Source organism: Gigantopelta aegis, chromosome 12 (assembly GCF_016097555.1).
Source record: "Gigantopelta aegis isolate Gae_Host chromosome 12, Gae_host_genome, whole genome shotgun sequence".
Taxonomy (NCBI): domain Eukaryota; kingdom Metazoa; phylum Mollusca; class Gastropoda; order Neomphalida; family Peltospiridae; genus Gigantopelta; species Gigantopelta aegis.
Window position 1 is genome coordinate 53,320,527 of NC_054710.1, and position 26,285 is coordinate 53,346,811.

Consider the following 26,285-nt stretch of genomic DNA (forward strand, 5'->3'; position numbering starts at 1 on the left):
TATCTGAAAACAGTTTACATCCTAGATAACAAACCTCCAGGTAACTCTGACACGTGAGTCATGGGGACTCATTATCTGAAAACAGTTTACATCCTAGATAACAAACCTCCAGGTAACTCTGACAGGTGAGTTTACATCTTATATAACAAACCTCCAGGTAACTCTGACACGTGAGTCACGGAGGGTCGTTATCTGAAAACAGTTTACATCCTAGATAACAAACCTCCAGGTAACTCTGACAGGTGAGTTTACATCTTATATAACAAATCTCCAGGTAACTCTGACACGTGAGTCGCGGAGGGTCGTTATCTGAAAACAGTTTACATCCTAGATAACAAACCTCCAGGTAACTCTGACAGGTGAGTCATGGGGACTCGTTACCTGAAAACAGTTTACATCCTAGATAACAAACCTCCAGGTAACTCTGACAGGTGAGTCATGGGGACTCGTTATCTGAAAACAGTTTACATCCTAGATACAAGGTTATTAGATACAGGGGTTTTACAGGGAGAGGCTTTTAACACTGGCAGGTCAACGTTGGCAATTCATTGTCTGAAAATGATTTTATATTGTAATTTAGAAACAGACGCAGATGTAACAGATGTAGACAGATTGTTTTAATTTAAAAATAATAATTTTAAGTTTTAATTTTTTTTTTTTAAAGTTTCTATATTAAAAAATTTTCAATTTAGAAAAGTTAAAAAAAAAGTTACATTTTATTCCGATCTTAAAAACGCAGTTCCTGACATTATCCTGATGTTTTTAGTGGTGTATAAAAACTGCATGTTTCATGCGACTATCAAGACAAGAAACAGACAGACAGACACAGACAGACAGTTTTAATGAAAATGTCAAGAACCTCGTATCTTGATATTAACGAAGCAGGTCCCCATGTTATCCTGATGGTCAACAGCAGTGTACACAACCTGCATGTTTCACGTGAGCACAGAGATACAGACAGACAGACAGACAGACTGAGACAGACAGAGACAGACAGACAGACAGAGCTTTAATTAAGAAGAGTTAAGCACCTCGTATCTTGATATTAACGAAGCAGGTCCCCATGTTATCCTGATGGTCGGTCGCCGTGTACACGACCTGCATGTTGCGCGTTACCACAGTGAACATGGTGCGGAAGTTGGCCGGTTTCACCGACGTGCTCTTGATGAGGCCGCTGTTGTCTGATGGGATGGGCTCCGCGTACATGGGCACCGTGAACTGGTCCACCGTCAGGATGCCCACAGGACAGCTGTAGAAAAACGGCGTCTCTTGATCTGGGGGGAAGGAAGGAAGGAAAAATGTTTTATTTAACAATGCACTCAACACATTTTATTTACAGGTATATCAGGGCTTCTAGATTATGGTAGCCCCACTTCCATGGCTAGTGATATTCAGTGTCGGGCTAGTAAATAACTGCTATTGCCATGCCCGATGGCTAGTGAAAAAAAAGGAGTCAAATGTTGCAGTTATAAGTCTATTTTGTAAATATGAATATCCTGCCCCAACCCCCAACCCCCAATGTTAGTTTTTTTAAGCTCTATCTCACTCTTTAGGTGACATATCCGATTATTACTGTTATTGCTGGTGAAGTTTTAATTGTTGCTAGTAAATGTTTTAAATCACTGATCCCATGGCTCTTGGATTTCATAAAAATTCTAGAATCCCTGTATGTGCCGTCAGACATATGGTTAAGGACCACATAGATACAGAGAAGAAACCTGCTGTCATCACTTCATGGGCTACTCTTTTCAATTAGCAGCAAGCGATCTTTTACATGTACTATCCCACAGACAGGATAGTACATACCATGGCCTTTGATATACCAGTCGCAGTGCACTGGCTGGAACGAGAAATAGCCCAATGGGCCCACCGATGGGGATCGATCCCAGACCGACCGCGCATTGAGTGAGTGCTTTACACTGGGTATGTACCGCCCAGGGGGGGACAAAGTAAATGTTTTCAGGCCTGAAAAGACTGGTGGGTAGAAAAACAGCATCTCTTCAAGCATAGTGAGTACTCAATTTGCTGATAAAGGATACAAAACCTTTCATAATATATCACCAATGCACCATCCCACAGACATGACAGCACATACCACAGCCTTTGATATACAATGTACCAGTCATGGCGCACTAGCTGGAACGAGAATAAATTAAGACGTGTCCTCACCAATGCACCATCCCACAGACATGACAGCACATACCACGACCTGTGATCTACAATGTACCAGTCGTGGTGCACTAGCTGGAACGAGAATAAATTAACAAGTGTCCTCACCAATGCACCATCCCACAGACATGACAGCACATACCACGACCTGTGATCTACAATGTACCAGTCGTGGCGCACTAGCTGGAATGAGTATAAATTAACAAGTGTCCTCACCAATGTACCATCCCACAGACATGACAGCACATACCACGGCCTTTGATCTACAATGTACCAGTCGTGGTGCACTAGCTGGAATGAGTATAAATTAACAAGTGTCCTCACCAATGTACCATCCCACAGACATGACAGCACATACCACGGCCTTTGATCTACAATGTACCAGTCGTGGTGCACTAGCTGGAATGAGTATAAATTAAGACGTGTCCTCACCAATGCATTGTGGCCGTGTAGCGTTCCAGTGGAGCTGGTTTGTGTGAGGGGACCACACACACTTGAGAGGGTCGGGGTTGGAGGGAAGAAACCCGTCTCGCTCACACGAGTACCACACCAGGCTGTGCTCTTCGTACGTCGTGTTCCGCTCATACAGCTGGTTGCCACCAGGGGGCGTGCCGGGGTCCGAACATGTGGGTCCTGAAATCATAGACAGGATGGTTGTAAAAACATTTCACGATGATGGTGGATATGGTGGTGATGATAACGATGATTGTGATAATGATGATGATGATAATGATGATGATGATGATGATAATGAAGACAACAATGACAGTGTCTTACCACTGTGACATACATGTACAGCTACCGTAACTACCTCACGTCACAGATCTCCAATACTCTTTAAATGATAGGAGATGATGTTGTCATTCATGCTTTTCGTTCATTCATTAATACCGTGACAATGCAGATCTCCAATGCAGTCCCACCTGCAGTCAGTTCTAGAATGGACGATGCCAAATCCATTCACTAATCCATCCATCAGAACCCCCAGTCTCTCACCCCAACCATCCGTGTAACCACTCACCCAGCCTCTCACCCAACCATCTGTGTAACCACTCACCCAGCCTCTCACCCAACCATCCGTGTAACCACTCACCCAGCCTCTCACCCAACCATCTGTGTAACCACTCACACAGCCTCTCACCCAACCATCCGTGTAACCACTCACCCAGCCTCTCACCCAGCCTCTCACCCAACCATCCGTGTAACCACTCACCCAGCCTCTCACCCAACCATCCGTGTAACCACTCACCCAGCCTCTCACCCAACCATCCGTGTAACCACTCACCCAGCCTCTCACCCAACCATCCATGTAACCACTCACCAAGCCTCACACAACCATCCGTGTAACCACTCACCCAGCCTCTCACCCAACCATCCATGTAACCACTCACCCAGCCTCTCACACAACCATCCATGTAACCACTCAGCCAGCCTCTCACACAACCATCCATGTAACCACTCACCCAGCCTCTCACACAACCATCCATGTGACCACTCACCCATCCATCCATCCATTCACCCACTCATCCATCCATTCATCCCCCCGTCTGTCCGTGCACCTAACCCTGTGTTACCTGGACAGCGTAGATCAGCGAAGTCCCATTTCCCATCTGACCCACAGCGGACGATGCTGTCCCGTCGTGAACTCTGACCCAGCTGTGTGAACCAGGGCGCGCGGCACCGGAACGTGAACTGGCAGTCATACGTGGTACAGTGGTAGACGAACGATAGGGTACCGTGTCGCGGCTCAGGCTCACCACAGTCGACATCTACAACACACAAAGATAAACATTAGAAGCTGAAGTTTGTTTTGTTTAATTCAAACCAATAGAACACAGTGATTTACTAAATAATTAACTTTCCATAACATTCATTACGATATAATTAACTTTCCATAACATTCATTACGATATAATTAACTTTCCATAACATTCATTACGATATAATTAACTTTCCATAACATTCATTATGATATAATTAACTTTCCATAACATTCATTATGATATCATTAACTTTTTCTTTGCGTCTATGAACTTTATGGCAATCTGATTGGTCCAGAGGTGCTTAATGTTTTTTGTTCATATCTCGATGAACTGAAAAACATTTAAGCCTACTACCACCCCCCCCCCCCCCTCCACTGACTCGCACTACTTTTGTGCAATAAGCAGGATTATTCAGGCAACCATATTTAGATATTTTGAAGAAAATACATGTGAAAGCTACATAAGCAATAAAAAACAAAATGTATGCGATAAACTGTAGATCTATACACATTGATTTTTAAAAAATCAAAAAAATCTCCACTAATCATGATATGAGACTCGGTCGGTGGCCAAAGAAATCATGTAGGAAACTTTACTTCTGTAATTTACTTGTAAGCGATGTTCTACAGCTGTTGGCGAAAATTAAACGGTTCCACCGACAGCATAAATATTTGACACGTTCCCTTCATTCACTATAGGACAATTCCTTCCAATATAACAAACTGATCGGTAAAAATGCACAGCAGCCAGAGGAAATGGCATCGCTTATCAAGTTACGTCATTTACCAAAAAAATCACCTGGTTCAAATAATAGTGAATGAACTTTGCATTCTTACGTGACATAAGTATCAATGAAGTTTACACAAACAATACTACAGGCATATTTAAAGCTAAACAAAATAAATTCAGTTATGTATTGTTACAGTATGCATATAAATTTAATTATAAGATTTGACCGCAATTGTTTTTCATGCAAGTATGAACCGAAAAAACGTTGTGCACACTTTTTTATGACCCCACTGCGCGGAGTCATACAGTGTGCACATCATTTTTTCGGTTCATACTTGCATGAACCAAAAAAGAATTGCGGTCAATTCTTAAATAACATCATCCCATTGGTCCTGACATAGCAACGGGGGTTTATTCATTTCTCGATGAATGTCAAAATTACACTGTCTGGGAACATCAAATCTGATGACGTCATTTTATATGGGAAAGTTGTCTTATGTACAAATCTTGTGCTCTAGTGGTGTTGTTAAACAAAACAAACTTTATTTATTTACCCCCCCCCCCCATTAAAGTCCTGTATGTTTAATTGTGTGTGCTCACCGAAGCAGGACAGATCTTGTGAGGTGGCGCTGTAGCTGTCAATGTTGCGGTGGTACACACAGCGTCGCCGTGTCACGGAGTCTCCTAGCCCCGCCACCGCGCACGTCAGGCTGAAGTAGTCGAGGTACGGGATCCGCGTCGTCGGGGACACGTTCGCAGAGTTCTTGCTGCCGGGCGTCGCAGACAGCGGAGGACATTGGGCAGCTGAAAACAAACAAAGAAAGAAAGGAATGTTTTATTTAACAACGCACTCAACACATTTTATTTACGGTTATATGGTGTCGAACATACATGTATGGTTAAGGATAACACAGATAGTGAGAGAGGAAACCCGCTGTCGCCACTTCATGGGCTACTCTTTTCGATTAGCATCAAGGAATAGTTTATATGCACCATCCAACAGACTGGGTAGTACATACAACGGCCTTTGATATACCAGTCGTGGTGCCCTGACTGGAACGAGAAATAGCCCAATGGGTCCACTGACAGGGATCGATCCTAGACTGACCTCGCATCGAGCGAGCGCTTTCCCACTGGGCTACATCCCCCCCCTGAAAACAAACAGTGAAGATAACGTTTCAATTTGGTTCAAGCACGCTGTCCTGGGCACACACCTCAGCTACATGAAGATAACATCTCAATTTGGTGCTTATATCCAATGAGGGTTCAAGCACACTGTCCTGGGCACACGCCTCAGCTACATGAAGATAACGTTTCATTTTAAATACTTATTTTGGTGCTTATATCCAATGAGGGTTCAAGCACGCTGTCCTGGGCACACGCCTCAGTTACATGAAGATAACGTTTCAATTTGATGCTTATATCCAATGAGGGTTCAAGCATGCTGTCCTGGGCACACACCTCAGCTACATGAAGATAACGTTTCATTTTAAATACTTATTTTGGTGCTTATATCCAATGAGGGTTCAAGCACTTTGTCCTGAATGTTTTGTTCATACCCCGATGAACGTAACAGAAATAACAGACAATCCTTAAATAAATTTAGTGATCCAAATACTTTCTGTTTTAAATAATAAACGTAACTCATATCACACATTTTCTTGATTATGTTACATGTCTCCTTTAAATTTGTGTGATGGTGCTACGTGTATAAATAATACAGTGTTCGAGATTAACAGTATCCCGATATCCCGCGGATACCAGAATTTAATTTTGGATACCAGACTTCAAGAACCCAGTATCCCACCGGGATACCATATAATATTAAATTCTCAGGTGGGATACCAGATTTTGAAATGTTAGTATCCAACTGGGGTACTGCCCCAAAATTTTAATCTCGAACACTGTAATATATTATATGTATGTTTCGTCATACAGGAAATTCATATTGTGATTAAACAGTTTGATACAAAAATTCTTATAATAACCATCCCTAATAATTGCCTTCTCCACATTTGTCACCATAGAAACAAAAACAAACCAATATGGAAAGTGTCTTACCAACACACTTGGGGCGAGATCCAACCCACTGTCCACCCTGACATGTCAGAGTTGCATCCCCTTGCAGCGTGTAGCCAAGGTTACAGAGGTAGGTGATGTGTTGTCCAGATGAAAACTTCTTTTCCGATGTTAACGCGAAACCGTTTTGTATAGTCAGACTGGGGGCTGAACATGACACTTCTAAAATAGAAAACAATTTCTTTAACAGCATAAAGTCAGCACTTACTGACACATGTGTGACACCATATTCTGTTTACTGAATTCTGCAGTTAATATCACAACTTACTGACATATAGACACAATATTCTATAACTCAGATCTGTACGTAAAATCAGCACTTACTAATACGAAAAAAATTATGTGATAGTACAGTCTACAACAGAATTCAGTATATAAACTCAAAACTTACTGATACAGAGATACTACATTCTGTAAGTGAATTCTGTACGTTAAAACACTTAATGACAAAGAGATACTATATTCTACAACTCAGTTCTGTATGTAAACTCAACACTTGCTGACACAGAAATACTACATTCTATAAGTGAGTTATCTATATAAAATCACTTACTGACACAGAGATACTACGTTCTATAAGTGAGTTATCTATATAAAAACACTTAATAACAAAGAGATACTATATTCTACAACTCAGTTCTGTATGTAAACTCAACACTTGCTGACACAGAGATACTATACTAGCGGAAAAAAGTAACAGTGTAACTTGAAACATCATATAAAATTAACACGGCTCAATATTTTAGCCTGATGTTTTGCACAGTTGACCAGTGAACGCACCGCCACACAATCGCGGGGTCAATTCCGTATTGGCACGTGCCGTTTCGCTTCTTGGACATGGGTCTGTTTTTCAAGCTTTTTCCACCCAACATTTTACTGCTCCAGCTTTTGTCGACTTTGCTACTGTCGGGTCATTGTTTGGCAAACGGTGGAACAGAAAAGCAGGTTTTTTCGGTTGAAAGTGGTCGTAGAGCAATGCCCAAGCTAAATGTAAATGACCGCCTTCGCGCAATTGGTATGATCCAGGCTGAAATCTCCATTGCGCTGTTGCTACGCAATTTGGTGTCAACATAAACACTATTCAGGCTTTGTCGAGACGTTTTCAACAATTTGGTAATGTCAGAGACCGACCACGTGCAGGTCGTCCACGCGTGACGTCACGACAGCAGGACAATCATATCCGACTCGTGCACCTCAGGAATCACTTCCAAACGGAAAGTCTGACAGCGCGGACCATTCCTGGATTGCGTGCCATCAGCCCCAGAACTGTACGGAATCGATTACGTGAACGGCGTATTTGTCCGCGACGTCCGGCTGTCCATTCAGTTTTGCTAAGACGCCATCGTGTAGCGCGTCTGGCTTGGTGTAGAAGACACTTGCGCTTTAATCACCGAGACTGGGCGGGTATTCTGTTTACGGACGAGTCCAGGTTTCACTTAGACGGCAGCGACGGCCTTTCAAAGAGTCTATCGTCGTGTTGGAGAACGTTTTAGTGACGCCTGTATTGTGGAGCGACATGCTTTTGGCGGAGGCAGTGTCATGGTTTGGGGTGGTATCACGTCAACTGGACGAACACCTATTGTGGTCACCGATGGCAATTTGAACGCCGTAGGCTACCGTGACGACATTATCCAGGCTCACGTCATCCCATTTGTGCAAGGACAGCAACGCCACATCACGCTTCAGCAAGACAACGCTAGACCTCACGTCGCCCGGGTGGTAAGGGATTTCTAGCTCAGCAGAATACCGATGTGTTGCAGTGGCCTGCAGTCTCACCCGATCTTGCACCAATCGAGCACGTCTGGGATGAGATGCAACGTCGTGTACGTGCGCTGCCTAACCAGCCGGTGACGTTGGCAGCGCTGGGTCAGACGTTAGTCCAGATCTGGAACGGCATTCCCCAGGCATTCTTCAACAATTTGGTAGGCTCTATGAGGCGACGGTACCAGGCCTGCATCGACGCAAACCGTGGCCATACGCGCTATTAACTTTGTGAACTGGTTTTTTACCCCCGTGTCTTTCATCCCCAATACCAATGAAATGACGGATGCTGTGACATTTTAAATGAATTGAAGTTTTGCAGATTTGCCTATTAACCATGCTATCTGATCGTTTCATCGTTTTATGTCTTGAAATTATGTTTTTATCAACATGATAACCATACACAGTTACTTTTTTCCGCTAGTATATATTCTATAAGTGAGTTATCTATGTAAAATTACTTACTGACACAGAGATACTACGTTCTATAAGTGAGTTATCTATATAAAAATACTTAATGACAAAGAGATACTACATTCTATAAGTAAGTTATCTATATAAAATCACTTACTGACACAGAGATACTACATTCTATAAGTGAGTTATCTATATAAAATCACTTACTGACACAGATATACTACATTCTATAAGTGAGTTATCTATATAAAATCACTTACTGACACAGAGATAATACATTCTGTAAGTAAGTTATCTATATAAAATCACTTACTGAAACAGAGATACTACATTCTATAAGTGAGTTATCTATATAAAATCACTTACTGACACAGAGATACTACATTCTATAAGTGAGTTATCTATACAAAATCAATGACACAGAGATACTACATTTTATAAGTGAGTTATGTATAGTATGTATATAAAATCAATAACACAGAGATACTACATTCTATAAGTGAGTTATGTATATAAAATCACTTATTGACACAGATACATGTACTGCATTCTATAAGTGAGTTAAGTATATAAAATCACTTACTGACAGAGATACTACATTCTATAAGTGAGTTATCTATATAAAACCACTCACTGACACAACAATACTACATTCTATAAGTGAGTTATCTATAGAAAAACACTTACTGACAAAGAGATACTACATTCTATAAGTGAGTTATGTATATAGAATAACTTACTGACACAGGTATACTACATTCTATAAGTGAGATATGTATATACATTGTAGAATAACTTACTGACACAGATAAACTACATTCTATAAGTGAGTTAAGTATATAAAATCACTTACTGACACAGATATACTACATTCTACAAGTGAGTTATGTTATGTATATAAAATCACTTACTGACACAGATATACTACATTCTATAAGTGAGTTATCTATATAAAATCACTTACTGACACAGATATACTACATTCTACAAGTGAGTTATCTATATAAAATCACTTACTGACACAGATATACTACATTCTACAAGTGAGTTATCTATATAAAACCACTTACTGACACAGATATACTACATTCTACAAGTGAGTTGTCTATATAAAATCACTTACTGACACAGATATACTACATTCTACAAGTGAGTTGTCTATATAAAATCACTTACTGACACAGATATACTACATTCTACAAGTGAGTTATGTATATAAAACCACTTACTGACACAGATATACTACATTCTACAAGTGAGTTATCTATATAAAATCACTTACTGACACAGATATATTACATTCTACAAGTGAGTTACCTATATAAAACCACTTACTGACACAGATATACTACATTCTACAAGTGAGTTATCTATATAAAATCACTTACTGACACAGATATACAACATTCTACAAAATAGTTATCTATATAAAATCACTTACTGACACAGATATACTACATTCTATAAGTGAGTTGTCTATATAAAACCACTTACTGACACAGATATACTATATTCTACAAGTGAGTTACCTATATAAAATCACTTACTGACACAGATATACTACATTCTACAAGTGAGTTGTCTATATAAAACCACTTACTGACACAGATATACTACATTCTACAAGTGAGTTACCTATATAAAATCACTTACTGACACAGATATACTACATTCTACAAGTGAGTTATGTATATAAAACCACTTACTGACACAGATATACTACATTCTACAAGTGAGTTGTCTATATAAAATCACTTACTGACACAGATATACTACATTCTACAAGTTAGTTATCTATATAAAATCACTTACTGACACTGATATACTACATTCTACAAGTGAGTTGTCTATATAAAACCACTTACTGACACAGATATACTATATTCTACAAGTGAGTTACCTATATAAAATCACTTACTGACACAGATATACTACATTCTACAAGTGAGTTGTCTATATAAAACCACTTACTGACACAGATATACTACATTCTACAAGTGAGTTATCTATATAAAATCACTTACTGACACAGATATACTACATTCTACAAGTGAGTTATGTATATAAAACCACTTACTGACACAGATATACTACATTCTACAAGTGAGTTGTCTATATAAAACCACTTACTGACACAGATATACTACATTCTACAAGTGAGTTATGTATATAAAATCACTTACTGACACACGTGTGGTTTGTGATGTAGGTGTTAAATGGATTGAGTCCGGTCTGTTGGTGAGGACCGCTGTACAACATGTAGTCCTCTCGGCACGCACACTCGTAACCTCCTGGCTTGTTGTAGCAGAAGTGCTCGCAGTTGCCTTGGTTTTTGGAACATTCGTTAATGTCTGCCGACAGAAATATAGATTTTACATATAGATTTTATAGATATAGATTTCATCACATATAGATTTTAAATGTGTTGATTGTTTCAGTGATTAAAATTGGCTGAATGCGGAATTTTTCATTCCAGTATTGCTACAATGAATATGCCATGTAATCAGAGTTTGACCCACTTCACGGGTGCGATTATGTGTGTATCTGCAGTGTGTGCCATCCATGCATGTTGACCCCCTCCTTCACAAATCCCAGGGTCTGCCCCTGGTTGTGTGATGTAGTGTACAGACTCCCTCCCACTAACAATGAAAATAAATGCTGTCAGCTTATTTTATATACAACTTTAATTTAAGTAGATGCATGTACACACACACCCCTGCACAAATTCGTGGGTCTGCCCCTGGTTGTGTGATGTAGTGTAGACACGTACAGAGTACGTACCGCGACATTGGCCCGACAAGTCCACCTGGAAGCCATCCCGACACGTACACACACACCCTGCACAAACTCGTGGGTCTGCCCCCTGGTTGTGTGATGTAGTGTAGGGTGTACAGAGTAAGTACTGTGACACTGGCCTGACAAGTCCACCTGGAAGCCATCCCGACACGAACACACACACACACCCTGCACAAACTCGTGGGTCTGCCCCTGATTGTGTGATGTAGTGTAGATGTGTACAGAGTATGTACCATGACACTGGCCCGACAAGTCCACCTGGAAGCCATCCCGACACGTACACACACACCCTGCACAAACTCGTGGGTCTGCCCCTGGTTGTGTGATATAGTGTAGACATGTACAGAGTACGTACCGTGACATTGGCCCGACAAGTCCACCTGGAACCCATTCCGACACTTACACACACACCCATGCACAAACTCGTGGGTCTGCCCCTGGTTGTGTGATATAGTGTAGACATGTACAGAGTACGTACTGTGACATTGGCCCGACAAGTCCACCTGGAACCCATTCCGACACGTACACACACACCCATGCACAAACTCGTGGGTCTGCCCCTGGTTGTGTGATATAGTGTAGACATGTACAGAGTACGTACCATGACACTGGCCCGACAAGTCCACCTGGAAGCCATCCCGACACGTACACACGAAACTGCCGATCGTATCGGTACAGATCTGAGCACAACCGGATGTTCTGGTCACACACTCATCAATATCTGGAAAATAGTCAGAGCAATGAAATCAATCAAACAATAAAAACTAAAGGTTAAACGACATATGGCAATGTTTTAAATGATCTTTATTTGACAAGGAGATGAAAGGAAAGGACATGAGAATGTTTTAAATGATCATTATTTGACGAGGAGATGAAAGGAAAGGACATGAGAATGTTTTAAATGATCATTATTTGACGAGGAGATGAAAGGAAAGGACATGAGAATGTTTTAAATGATCATTATTTGACGAGGAGATGAAGGGAAAGGACATGAGAATGTTTTAAATGACCATTATTTGACGAGGAGATGAAAGGAAAGAACATGAGAATGTTTTAAATGACCATTATTTGACGAGGAGATGAAAGGAAAGGACATGAGAATGTTTTAAATGACCATTATTTGACGAGGAGATGAAAGGAAAGGACATGAGAATGTTTTAAATGACCATTATTTGACGAGGAGATGAAAGGAAAGGACATGAGAATGTTTTAAATGATCATTATTTGACGAGGAGATGAAGGGAAAGGACATGAGAATGTTTTAAATGATCATTATTTGACGAGGAGATGAAAGGAAAGAAATAAACATGTGACTGTAAATGAGAAAACTGTCATAGCTTTGTTTTGTGTTTGGGGTTTGGGTTTTTTAATGCACGACCCTCTTTCCTTTCTCTCCTTTGACTTCCACCTCTTTCCTTTCTCTCCTTTGACTTCCATCTCTTTCCTTTCTCTCCTTTGACTTCCACCTCTTTCCTTTCTCTCCTTTGACTTCCACCTCTTTCCTTTCTCTCCTTTGACTTCCATCTCTTTCCTTTCTCTCCTTTGACTTCCACCTCTTTCCTTTCTCTCCTTTGACTTCCATCTCTTTCCTTTCTCTCCTTTGACTTCCATCTCTTTGACTTCCACCTGTTTCCTTTCTCTCCTTTGACTTCCATCTCTTTCCTTTCTCTCCTTTGACTTCCATCTCTTTCCTTTCTCTCCTTTGACTTCCACCTCTTTCCTTTCTCTCCTTTGACTTTCATCTCTTTCCTTTCTCTCCTTTGACTTCCACCTCTTTCCTTTCTCTCCTTTGACTTCCACCTCTTTCCTTTCTCTCCTTTGACTTCCATCTCTTTGACTTCCACCTCTTTCCTTTCTCTCCTTTGACTTTCATCTCTTTCCTTTCTCTCCTTTGACTTCCACCTCTTTCCTTTCTCTCGTTTGACTTCCATCTCTTTGACTTCCACCTCTTTCCTTTCTCTCCTTTGACTTTCATCTCTTTCCTTTCTCTCCTTTGACTTTCATCTCTTTGACTTCCACCTCTTTGACTTCCACCACTTTCCTTTCTCTCCTTTGACTTCCACCTCTTTCCTTTCTGTCCTTTGACTTCCATCTCTTTGACTTCCACCTCTTTCCTTTCTCTCCTTTGACTTCCACCTCTTTCCTTTCTCTCCTTTGACTTCCACCTCTTTCCTTTCTCTCCTTTGACTTCCATCTCTTTCCTTTCTCTCCTTTGACTTCCACCTCTTTCCTTTCTCTCCTTTGACTTCCATCTCTTTGACTTCCACCTCTTTCCTTTGTCTCCTTTGACTTTCATCTCTTTCCTTTCTCTCCTTTGACTTCCATCTCTTTCCTTTCTCTCCTTTGACTTCCACCTCTTTCCTTTCTCTCCTTTGACTTCCATCTCTTTCCTTTCTCTCCTTTGACTTCCACCTCTTTCCTTTCTCTCCTTTGACGTCCACCTCTTTCCTTTCTCTCCTTTAACTTTCATCTCTTTCCTTTCTCTCCTTTGACTTCCACCTCTTTGACTTCCACCTCTTTCCTTTCTGTTCTTTGACTTCCATCTCTTTGACTTCCACCTCTTTCCTTTCTCTCCTTTGACTTCCACCTCTTTCCTTTCTCTCCTTTGACTTCCACCTCTTTCCTTTCTCTCCTTTCTCTCCTTTGACTTCCACCTCTTTCCTTTCTCTCCTTTGACTTCCACCTCTTTCCTTTCTCTCCTTTGACTTCCATCTCTTTCCTTTCTCTCCTTTGACTTCCACCTCTTTCCTTTCTCTCCTTTAACTTTCATCTCTTTCCTTTCTCTCCTTTGACTTCCACCTCTTTCCTTTCTCTCCTTTGACTTCCATCTCATTGACTTCCATCTCTTTCCTTTCTCTCCTTTGACTTCCACCTCTTTCCTTTCTCTCCTTTGACTTCCACCTCTTTCCTTTCTCTCCTTTGACTTCCATCTCTTTGACTTCCACCTTTCCTTTCTCTCCTTTGACTTTCATCTCTTTCCTTTCTCTCCTTTGACTTCCACCTCTTTCCTTTCTCTCCTTTGACTTCCATCTCTTTGACTTCCACCTCTTTCCTTTCTCTCCTTTGACTTCCATCTCTTTCCTTTCTCTCCTTTGACTTCCATCTCTTTGACTTCCACCTCTTTCCTTTGTCTCCTTTGACTTTCATCTCTTTCCTTTCTCTCCTTTGACTTCCATCTCTTTCCTTTCTCTCCTTTGACTTCCACCTCTTTCCTTTCTCTCCTTTGACTTCCATCTCTTTCCTTTCTCTCCTTTGACTTCCACCTCTTTCCTTTCTCTCCTTTGACGTCCACCTCTTTCCTTTCTCTCCTTTGACGTCCACCTCTTTCCTTTCTCTCCTTTGACGTCCACCTCTTTCCTTTCTCTCCTTTGACGTCCACCTCTTTCCTTTCTCTCATTTGACTTCCATCTCTTTCCTTTCTCTCCTTTGACTTCCATCTCTTTCCTTTCTCTCCTTTGACTTCCATCTCTTTGACTTCCACCTCTTTCCTTTCTCTCCTTTGACGTCCACCTCTTTCCTTTCTCTCCTTTGACTTCCACCTCTTTCCTTTCTCTCCTTTGACTTCCATCTCGTTGACTTCCATCTCTTTCCATTCTCTCCTTTGACTTCCACCTCTTTCCTTTCTCTCCTTTGACTTCCACCTCTTTCCTTTCTCTCCTTTGACTTTCATCTCTTTCCTTTCTCTCCTTTGACATCCATCTCTTTCCTTTCTCTCCTTTGACTTCCACCTCTTTCCTTTCTCTCCTTTGACTTCCATCTCTTTCCTTTTTCTCCTTTGACTTCCACCTGTTTCCTTTCTCTCCTTTGACTTCCACCTCTTTCCTTTCTCTCCTTTGACTTCCACCTCTTTCCTTTCTCTCCTTTGACTTCCATCTAATTTCTTTCACATCTAGCAGCTCCTCCTATCTTTCAACTTCTTTCGCTGTCCACCTCCACATTCCAGTCCTTGTCTCGCCAACTGTGATAGGTGCTTGTCTCTTGTGGCTATCTGTGCCACACACCTATCATTTCCTATGAGCTTTAGCTATGAGCCTAGTATGATCTCTTCGGAGAGTGTTCAGTAGTTACTTCTGGGATTGTTAAGAGGCACTTTTAACTATATACCTACCTACTATACACCCCTACTATCAGCAGTCATTATCTAGTGCCGTGGGTCAGACCAGCTTTATTAGTAACAGAGGACAAGGATGCCAGGTACATGTAGGTGCAAGTCAGTTTAAAAATGTATCTAACAATTAAGTAATTTTTTGTCATTATTTAGGTTTTGAAACAACTTGTTGTAAGACAGAGGTCAAAGGTATTTAACGGCTACTCATGAGAAGAAACCCACTGTCACCACTTGGGCTACTCATACTGAACAAAGTTATTTTGGTTTGTTTAACTACATCACTAGAGAACATTGATAAATAATTGATCAGCTATTGGATGTCAAACATTTGGTAATTCTGACACGTGTTCATCAGAGGATACCCGCTACACTTTTCCTAATGCAGCAAGGGATCTTTTTATATGCACTTTCCCAGACAGGAAAGCACATACCACAGCTTTTAACTAGTTGTGGTGCAGTGGTTGGAACAAGGAAAAACAAATCAGTTGAATGGGTCCATCGCGGTGGTTCAATCCTGCGACACAATCACCTCGGGCGAGCACTCAACCAACTGAGCTAAATCCTGCCCTCATACTGACCAATAGGAATGATTTCTTTTACCATCCATTAAAGACTTTTGTAGATGTCGCTGGCACTATAATTTGTGATTTCTTTTACCATCCATTAAAGACTTTTACCATCCATTAAAGACTTTTGTAGGAGCTGTCGCTGGCACTATAATTTGTGATCTCTTTTACCATCCATTAAAGACTTTAGTAGATGTAGCTGGCACTATAATTTGTGATCTCTTTTACCATCCATTAAAGACTTTTACCATCCATTAAAGACTTTTGTAGGAGATGTCGCTGGCACTATAATTTGTGATCTCTTTTACCATGCATTAAAGACTTTTGTAGGAGCTGTCGCTGGCACTATAATTTGTGATCTCTTTTACCATCCATTAAAGACTTTTGTAGATGTCGCTGGCACTATAATTTGTGATCTCTTTTACCATGCATTAAAGACTTTTGTAGGAGATGTCGCTGGCACTATAATTTGTGATTTCTTTTACCACCCATTAAAGACTTTTGTAGGAGATGTCGCTGGCACTATAATTTGCGATATCTCCTGCGATATCTCCGCTTCTTATAATCTTGATTGGTCAAATTTTAATCACAAGACAATGTTTTGTTATGTCACTGTGTTTGTTTCAGTGTTAAACCTACCAGTGCTGGGGTGGGGGGAAGCACACAGAGAAGTTGTGGTCGCGGATCGACAAAGCAGACAACATAAGTACTCAAGTAGGATAACTCTTACACGTCAGTGTGTGTGTTAAATGGATGTTGAGGGGTGTATGTGCGGGGAGGGGGGGGGGGGGGGGGCACAACAGCGATGGTTTTTATACACCCCCACTGAAATTGGAATCATTAACCAGTGTTCTACGTGGCTTTTGTACGTCGCTGGCACTATAATTTGTGATTTCTTTTACATCCATTAAAGACTTTTGTAGGAGATGTCGCTGGCACTATAATTTGTGATTTCTTTTACATCCATTAAAGACTTTTGTAGGAGATGTCGCTGGCACTATAATTTGTGATTTCTTTTACATCCATTAAAGACTTTTGTAGGAGATGTCGCTGGCACTATAATTTGTGATTTCTTTTACATCCATTAAAGACTTTTGTAGGAGATGTCGCTGGCACTATAATTTGTGATTTCTTTTACCATCCATTAAAGACTTTTGTAGGAGATGTCGCTGGCACTATAATTTGTGATTTCTTTTACATCCATTAAAGACTTTTGTAGGAGATGTCGCTGGCACTATAATTTGTGATTTCTTTTACATCCATTAAAGACTTTTGTAGGAGATGTCGCTGGCACTATAATTTGTGATTTCTTTTACATCCATTAAAGACTTTTGTAGGAGATGTCGCTGGCACTATAATTTGTGATTTCTTTTACATCCATTAAAGACTTTTGTAGGAGATGTCGCTGGCACTATAATTTGTGATTTCTTTTACCATCCATTAAAGACTTTTGTAGGAGATGTCGCTGGCACTATAATTTGTGATTTCTTTTACATCCATTAAAGACTTTTGTAGGAGATGTCGCTGGCACTATAATTTGTGATTTCTTTTACATCCATTAAAGACTTTTGTAGGAGATGTCGCTGGCACTATAATTTGTGATTTCTTTTACATCCATTAAAGACTTTTGTAGGAGATGTCGCTGGCACTATAATTTGTGATTTCTTTTACATCCATTAAAGACTTTTGTAGGAGATGTCGCTGGCACTATAATTTGTGATTTCTTTTACATCCATTAAAGACTTTTGTAGGAGATGTCGCTGGCACTATAATTTGTGATCTCTTTTACCATCCATTAAAGACTTTTGTAGGAGATGTCGCTGGCACTATAATTTGTGATTTCTTTTACATCCATTAAAGACTTTTGTAGGAGATGTCGCTGGCACTATAATTTGTGATTTCTTTTACATCCATTAAAGACTTTTGTAGGAGATGTCGCTGGCACTATAATTTGTGATCTCTTTTACATCCATTAAAGACTTTTGTAGGAGATGTCGCTGGCACTATAATTTGTGATCTCTTTTACCATCCATTAAAGACTTTTGTAGATGTCGCTGGCACTATAATTTGTGATCTCTTTTACCATCCATTAAAGACTTTTGTAGGAGATGTCGCTGGCACTATAATTTGTGATTTCTTTTACCATCCATTAAGAACTTTTGTAGGAGATGTCGCTGGCACTATAATTTGCAATATCTCCTGCGATATCTCCGCTTCTTATAATCTTGATTGGTCAAATTTTAATCACAAGACAATGTTTTGTTACGTCACTGTGTTTGTTTCAGTGTTAAACCTACCAGTGCTGGGGTGGGGGGAAGCACACAGAGAAGTTGTGGTCGTGGATCGACAAAGCAGACAACATAAGTACTCAAGTAGGATAACTCTTACACGTCAGTGTGTGTGTTAAATGGATGTTGAGGGGTGTATGTGCGGGGAGGGGGGGGGGGGGCACAACAGCGATGGTTTTTTTACACCCCACTGAAATTGGAATCATTAACCAGTGTTCTACGGGCTTTTGTATTTCGCTGGCACTATAATTTGTGATTTCTTTTACATCCATTAAAGACTTTTGTAGGAGATGTCGCTGGCACTATAATTTGTGATTTCTTTTACATCCATTAAAGACTTTTGTAGGAGATGTCGCTGGCACTATAATTTGTGATTTCTTTTACCATCCATTAAAGACTTTTGTAGGAGATGTCGCTGGCACTATAATTTGTGATTTCTTTTACATCCATTAAAGACTTTTGTAGGAGATGTCGCTGGCACTATAATTTGTGATTTCTTTTACATCCATTAAAGACTTTTGTAGGAGATGTCGCTGGCACTATAATTTGTGATTTCTTTTACATCCATTAAAGACTTTTGTAGGAGATGTCGCTGGCACTATAATTTGTGATTTCTTTTACATCCATTAAAGACTTTTGTAGGAGATGTCGCTGGCACTATAATTTGTGATTTCTTTTACATCCATTAAAGACTTTTGTAGGAGATGTCGCTGGCACTATAATTTGTGATTTCTTTTACATCCATTAAAGACTTTTGTAGGAGATGTCGCTGGCACTATAATTTGTGATTTCTTTTACCATCCATTAAAGACTTTTGTAGGAGATGTCGCTGGCACTATAATTTGTGATTTCTTTTACCATCCATTAAAGACTTTTGTAGGAGATGTCGCTGGCACTATAATTTGTGATTTCTTTTACATCCATTAAAGACTTTTGTAGGAGATGTCGCTGGCACTATAATTTGTGATTTCTTTTACATCCATTAAAGACTTTTGTAGGAGATGTCGCTGGCACTATAATTTGTGATTTCTTTTACATCCATTAAAGACTTTTGTAGGAGATGTCGCTGGCACTATAATTTGTGATTTCTTTTACCATCCATTAAAGACTTTTGTAGGAGATGTCGCTGGCACTATAATTTGTGATTTCTTTTACATCCATTAAAGACTTTTGTAGAAGATGTCGCTGGCACTATAATTTGTGATCTCTTTTACCATCCATTAACGACTTTTGTAGGAGATGTCGCTGGCACTATAATTTGTGATCTCTTTTACCATCCATTAAGGACTTTTGTAGGACATGTCGCTGGCACTATAATTTGTGATTTCTTTTACCATCCATTAAGATCTTTTGTAGGAGATGTCGCTGGCACTATAATTTGTGATTTCTTTTACCATCCATTAAAGACTTTTGTAGGAGATGTCGCTGGCACTATAATTTGTGATTTCTTTTACCATCCATTAAGAACTTTTGTAGGAGATGTCGCTGGCACTATAATTTGTGATTTCTTTTACCATCCATTAAGAACTTTTGTAGGAGATGTCGCTGGCACTATAATTTGTGATTTCTTTCACCATCCATTAAAGACTTTTGTAGGAGATGTCGCTGGCACTATAATTTGCAATATCTCCTGCGATATCTCCGCTTCTTATAATCTTGATTGGTCAAATTTTAATCACAAGACAATGTTTTGTTACGTCACTGTGTTTGTTTCAGCGCTAAACCTACCATTAGTGACGTCACGCCACTGCCGTTCTGCTAGATAACGAGTCTACCGCTGACATTCAACCCACATTACTGACATTGTTTACAACTGTTGCAAATGAAAAGAATGATAATGGATGATGAAAAGAATACCCCCTTGTGTCTTGTGACATCATAATTTATCAGCACTTGTTGATAAAAGTATAAAATCTTCAGCAAGCCTCGGATTTCATACTTTTATCAACTCATGCTGATAAATTATGATATCACAAGACACTCGGAGTGTATCCTCTATATATCAACTCCTCAAAGAGACAACAATGAACATACAACAGTCTGAATATACAACAGTCTGAACATACAACAGTCTGAATATACAACAGTCTGAACATACAACAGTCTAAATATACAACAGTCTGAACATACAACAGTCTGAACATACAACAGTCTGAACATACAACAGTCTGAATATACAACAGTCTGAACATACAACAGTCTAAATATACAACAGTCTGAACATACAACAGTCTAAATATACAAAGTGGGATCTAGCAGTTATTACCACGTGAAGTAAATAACACATGACGTTCTCACCAACGGGTGTGTAACAAAAATCATACAACAGTAGAATTTTGTAATTAAATACAATACTTACTAACACACTTGCCCGGTTCATCAACTCCACACTTAAACTGCCGATTACCGACCAACTGGAAACCCGAGTTATATATATACAGAACAGTAGAAGTTTATAATTAAATACAATACTTACTAACACACTTGCCAGGTTCATCAACTCCACACTTAAACTGTCGATTACCGACCAACTGGAAACCCATGTTATATATACAGAACAGTAGAAGTTTGTAATTAAATACAATACTTACTAACACACTTGCCAGGTTCATCAACTCCACACTTAAACTGTCGATTACCGACCAACTGGAAACCCGTGTTACAGAACAGAGTGAGATAATCTTGGATGTAAGCTACGTCCGTCAACAGCGGATTTGTCAACGACGCTTTCCCGTCCGCAACATACGGGAGAGGACAGCGTATTTCTGAAAAACATAACAAGAGTAGAAAATATTTAAAAAAAAAACCAAGAGTAGAAAATATTAAAAACAAAACAAGAATAGAAAATATTAAAAACAAACCAAGAGTAGAACAACAGACCCAGTTTGTATAGAAAATGACATAACATTTTTAAAAAGATATAGGAATATTTCTTTAATGACTCCACATATTTTAAATTATCTTAAAGCAGGGGTCGAATTTCAATTTTTGAGGGGCACAGCAAGTACGTGTTGCCTTTGGTTTAATAACAAATATTAGGGCACCATGCAAGGCAAACATTTCCTTCAAAAGAGAGACATGAAGGCAATTTACTTTTATCAAGTTTCTGAGACAAAACTGATTTTACCGTATGACAGTGTCTTCTAGTCTATGCAATTACCTTCATGTTACATTGTGTGTCATCTCTAAATAATAACATGCTGGGCTTAAAACATGTGCACCTGTAACAATAATATGATTGAAAGTTCATGTAAATAGGAGTGATAATAGGTTTATTAATATGAATTTGGTTTCTAATTCTATAACTAGGGATTGTGTGTGTGTTGATATGTTTGTGGTTGTCAGCATTTGTACTGACTGGACAGTTAATTTCGAATGTCTTCTGGTCCTAGCCCACAGTCACGGCCAACACGCGCTCCACAATTCCACAGCTAATAACTAATTATGTGAATTGACAAAACTAAGTATAGTTGAAGTACTCATACCTAAAGAAGTTGACACACATTTGGTTGCTGCCAAGCTATATATAGCTCCGGGTTTTTGGGGGATTTTTGTTTTTTTTCCTTGCCAACAAAATACTGAATGGTGTGCGTGCGTATGGGATTCGGTAGTTGCCATATAGGCCTATCAGAATCTGACGTTAGTTTCCATTTGAGATAATTGCCCATTCATTTGAGTTGTGGTTAGTTTCTTACTTTTACAGGAGGGAGACGCCTGTGACCAGCTTCCTTTAGAACACACCAGTGTGGCGGCACCATTCAACTCGTACCCAGATTTAGCATCACACTGATTGTACTTCACCACACTGCCCTCCTCAAACCCGTCGCCCTTCAGCAGTTGGTAGCCTTTCGTGTGGATCGTAGGAAGAGCGGAACAACGTTCAGCTGAAAAAACACAGCAAAATACAAAACAGTGGCATGTAACGTCCTGTGCTGATCATATGAAAAGCGGAACAACGCTCAGCTGGAAAAACACAGAAACATACAAAACAGTGGTATGTAATGTCCTGCGCTGATCGTACGAAAAGTGGGACAACGCTCAGCTGGAAAAACACACTAAGATAACAAACAGTGGTATGTAATGTCCTGCGCTGCACCCCAGCACATTCTATGTTAGATGTAGATGTTACCTGAACAGTACGGTGGTGTCCCCTAGTTGGATGTACTGAGACATGTGACCCCAGCACATTCTATGTTAGATGTAGGTGTTACCTGAACAGTACGGTGGTGTCCCCTAGTTGGATGTACTGAGACATGTGACCCCAGCACATTCTATGTTAGATGTAGGTGTTACCTGAACAGTACGGTGGTGTCCACCAGTTGGATGTACTGAGACATGTGACCCCAGCACATTCTATGTTAGATGTAGGTGTTACCTGAACAGTGCGGTGGTGTCCCCCAGTTGGATGTACTGAGACACCCCAGCACATTCTATGTTAGATGTAGATGTTACCTGAACAGTACGGTGGTGTCCCCCAGTTGGATGTACTGAGACACGTGACCCCAGCACATTCTATGTTAGATGTAGGTGTTACCTGAACAGTACGGTGGTGTCCCCCAGTTGGATGTACTGAGACATGTGTGATCCCAGCACATTCTATGTTAGATATAGATGTTACCTGAACAATACGGTGGTGTCCCCCAGTTGGATGTACTGAGACACCCCAGCACATTCTATGTTAGATGTAGGTGTTACCTGAACAGTACGGTGGTGTCCCCCAGTTGGATGTACTGAGACACGTGACCCCAGCACATTCTATGTTAGATGTAGATGTTACCTGAACAGTACGGTGGTGTCCCCCAGTTGGATGTACTGAGACATGTGTGATCCCAGCACATTCTATGTTAGATATAGATGTTACCTGAACAATACGGTGGTGTCCCCCAGTTGGATGTACTGAGACACCCCAGCACATTCTATGTTAGATGTAGGTGTTACCTGAACAGTACGGTGGTGTCCCCCAGTTGGATGTATTGAGACACGTGACCCCAGCACATTCTATGTTAGATATAGATGTTACCTGAACAGTACGGTGGTGTCCCCTAGTTGGATGTACTGAGACATGTGACCCCAGCACATTCTATGTTAGATGTAGGTGTTACCTGAACAATACGGTGGTGTCCCCCAGTTGGATGTACTGAGACATGTGACCCCAGCACATTCTATGTTAGATGTAGGTGTTACCTGAACAGTACGGTGGTGTCCCCCAGTTGGATGTACTGAGACATGTGTGACCCCAGCACATTCTATGTTAGATATAGATGTTACCTGAACAGTGCGGTGGTGTCCCCCAGTTGGATGTACTGAGACATGTGACGGATGCTGTGGCTGAACCCAGTGAGTATCCAGACTCACAGACGTAGGTGGCGACATCGCCGGAGTAGAAACCAGCTGTGGGCAGCAGATAGGCGTGAGTAACGGTCGGAGGCGGGCCGCAGAAAACACCTGAAAACAAAAACAATCAGCTCAAAGTACAAGTAATACAAGAACAGCTTCATGGTTGGCCTTCAAAGTTTTGTATTGTTTAATGACACCACTAGAGCACATTATCTATGAATCATCAGCTACTGGATGACACACATTTGGTAATTTTGACACATTTTCAATTAGTAGCAAGCAATCTTTTATATGCACCATCCAAAAGACAGGATAGCACATACCACGGCATTTGATGTACCAGTCGTGGCTGGGTTGGATTATATTAAAGCTATACGTACGTGCACATGTAGGGATAGGACTGTAATTCCATTTTCCTCCGAATTCACACGTCATCTTCACAGACGACTGTGACTGTAAACTCGCGGTTGTAAACCTGTAGTTGTTTACGCACGATATCGTGACCTGGTCGCCAACGTAACGGCTGTAGTCCGCGGGATCTACCGACAGTGTGCTGTCATCCAGGAGAGGACAACCTGGAAAGTAGGGAACCTTTATAAACAGGACACCATGTCACAAAACATCTTAACTTCAATTAAGTAGTGTACATCTTAACTTCAATTAAGCAGTGTACATCTTAACTTGAATTAAGCAGTGTACATCTTAACTTCAATTAAGTAGTGTACATCTTAACTTCAATTAAGCAGTGTACATCTTAACTTCAATTAAGCAGTGTACATCTTAACTTCAATTAAGCAGTGTACATCTTAACTTCAATTAAGCAGTGTACATCTTAACTTCAATTAAGCAGTGTACATCTTAACTTCAATTAAGCAGTGTACATCTTAACTTCAATTAAGCAGTGTACATCTTTACTTCAATTAAGCAGTGTACATCTTAACTTCAATTAAGCAGTGTTAACTTCAATTAAGCAGTGTACATCTTTACTTCAATTAAGCAGTGTACATCTTAACTTCAATTAAGCAGTGTACATCTTAACTTCAATTAAGCAGTGTACATCTTTACTTCAATTAAGCAGTGTACATCTTTACTTCAATTAAGCAGTGTACATCTTAACTTCAATTAAGCAGTGTACATCTTTACTTCAATTGAGCAGTGTACATCTTAACTTCAATTAAGCAGTGTACATCTTTACTTCAATTAAGCAGTGTACATTTTAACTTCAATTAAGCAGTGTACATTTTAACTTCAATTAAGCAGTGTTAACTTCAATTAAGCAGTGTACATCTTTACTTCAATTAAGCAGTGTACATCTTAACTTCAATTAAGCAGTGTACATCTTAACTTCAATTAAGCAGTGTACATCTTTACTTCAATTAAGCAGTGTACATCTTTACTTCAATTAAGCAGTGTACATCTTAACTTCAATTAAGCAGTGTACATCTTTACTTCAATTAAGCAGTGTACATTTTAACTTCAATTAAGCAGTGTACATTTTAACTTCAATTAAGCAGTGTTAACTTCAATTAAGCAGTGTACATCTTAACTTCAATTAAGCAGTGTACATCTTAACTTCAATTAAGCAGTGTACATCTTTACTTCAATTAAGCAGTGTACATCTTTACTTCAATTAAGCAGTGTACATCTTAACTTCAATTAAGCAGTGTACATTTTAACTTCAATTAAGCAGTGTACATCTTAACTTCAATTAAGCAGTGTACATCTTAACTTCAATTAAGCAGTGTACATCTTTACTTCAATTAAGCAGTGTGCATCTTTACTTCAATTAAGCAGTGTACATCTTAACTTCAATTAAGCAGTGTACATCTTAACTTCAATTAAGCAGTGTACATCTTAACTTCAATTAAGCAGTGTACATTTTAACTTCAATTAAGCAGTGTACATTTTAACTTCAATTAAGCAGTGTTAACTTCAATTAAGCAGTGTACATCTTTTCTTCAATTAAGCAGTGTACATCTTAACTTCAATTAAGCAGTGTACATCTTTACTTCAATTAAGCAGTGTACATCTTAACTTCAATTAAGCAGTGTTAACTTCAATTAAGCAGTGTACATCTTTACTTCAATTAAGCAGTGTACATCTTTACTTCAATTAAGCAGTGTACATCTTAACTTCAATTAAGCAGTGTACATCTTAACTTGAATTAAGCAGTGTACATCTTTACTTCAATTAAGCAGTGTACATCTTAACTTCAATTAAGCAGTGTACATCTTTACTTCAATTAAGCAGTGTACATCTTAACTTCAATTAA

At 39.9% G+C, this 26,285-nt stretch overlaps 1 protein-coding gene across 1 annotated transcript in view; it reads right to left on the reverse strand.

Annotated features, from left to right (window-relative positions):
* Positions 1–26,285, reverse strand: part of LOC121386162 — a 128,479-nt gene that overhangs the window by 95,607 nt on the left and 6,587 nt on the right. The window contains exons 4-15 of the mRNA XM_041516960.1: positions 24,394–24,588; positions 23,945–24,121; positions 22,372–22,560; positions 21,268–21,441; positions 12,316–12,435; positions 11,102–11,269; positions 6,723–6,902; positions 5,262–5,465; positions 3,744–3,938; positions 2,602–2,802; positions 1,032–1,274; positions 208–309 (exon numbers count right to left, since the gene is read on the reverse strand). Coding sequence (XP_041372894.1) covers positions 208–309; positions 1,032–1,274; positions 2,602–2,802; positions 3,744–3,938; positions 5,262–5,465; positions 6,723–6,902; positions 11,102–11,269; positions 12,316–12,435; positions 21,268–21,441; positions 22,372–22,560; positions 23,945–24,121; positions 24,394–24,588 — 2,148 coding nt within the window. The remainder of the gene's footprint in view (positions 1–207; positions 310–1,031; positions 1,275–2,601; positions 2,803–3,743; positions 3,939–5,261; positions 5,466–6,722; positions 6,903–11,101; positions 11,270–12,315; positions 12,436–21,267; positions 21,442–22,371; positions 22,561–23,944; positions 24,122–24,393; positions 24,589–26,285) is intronic.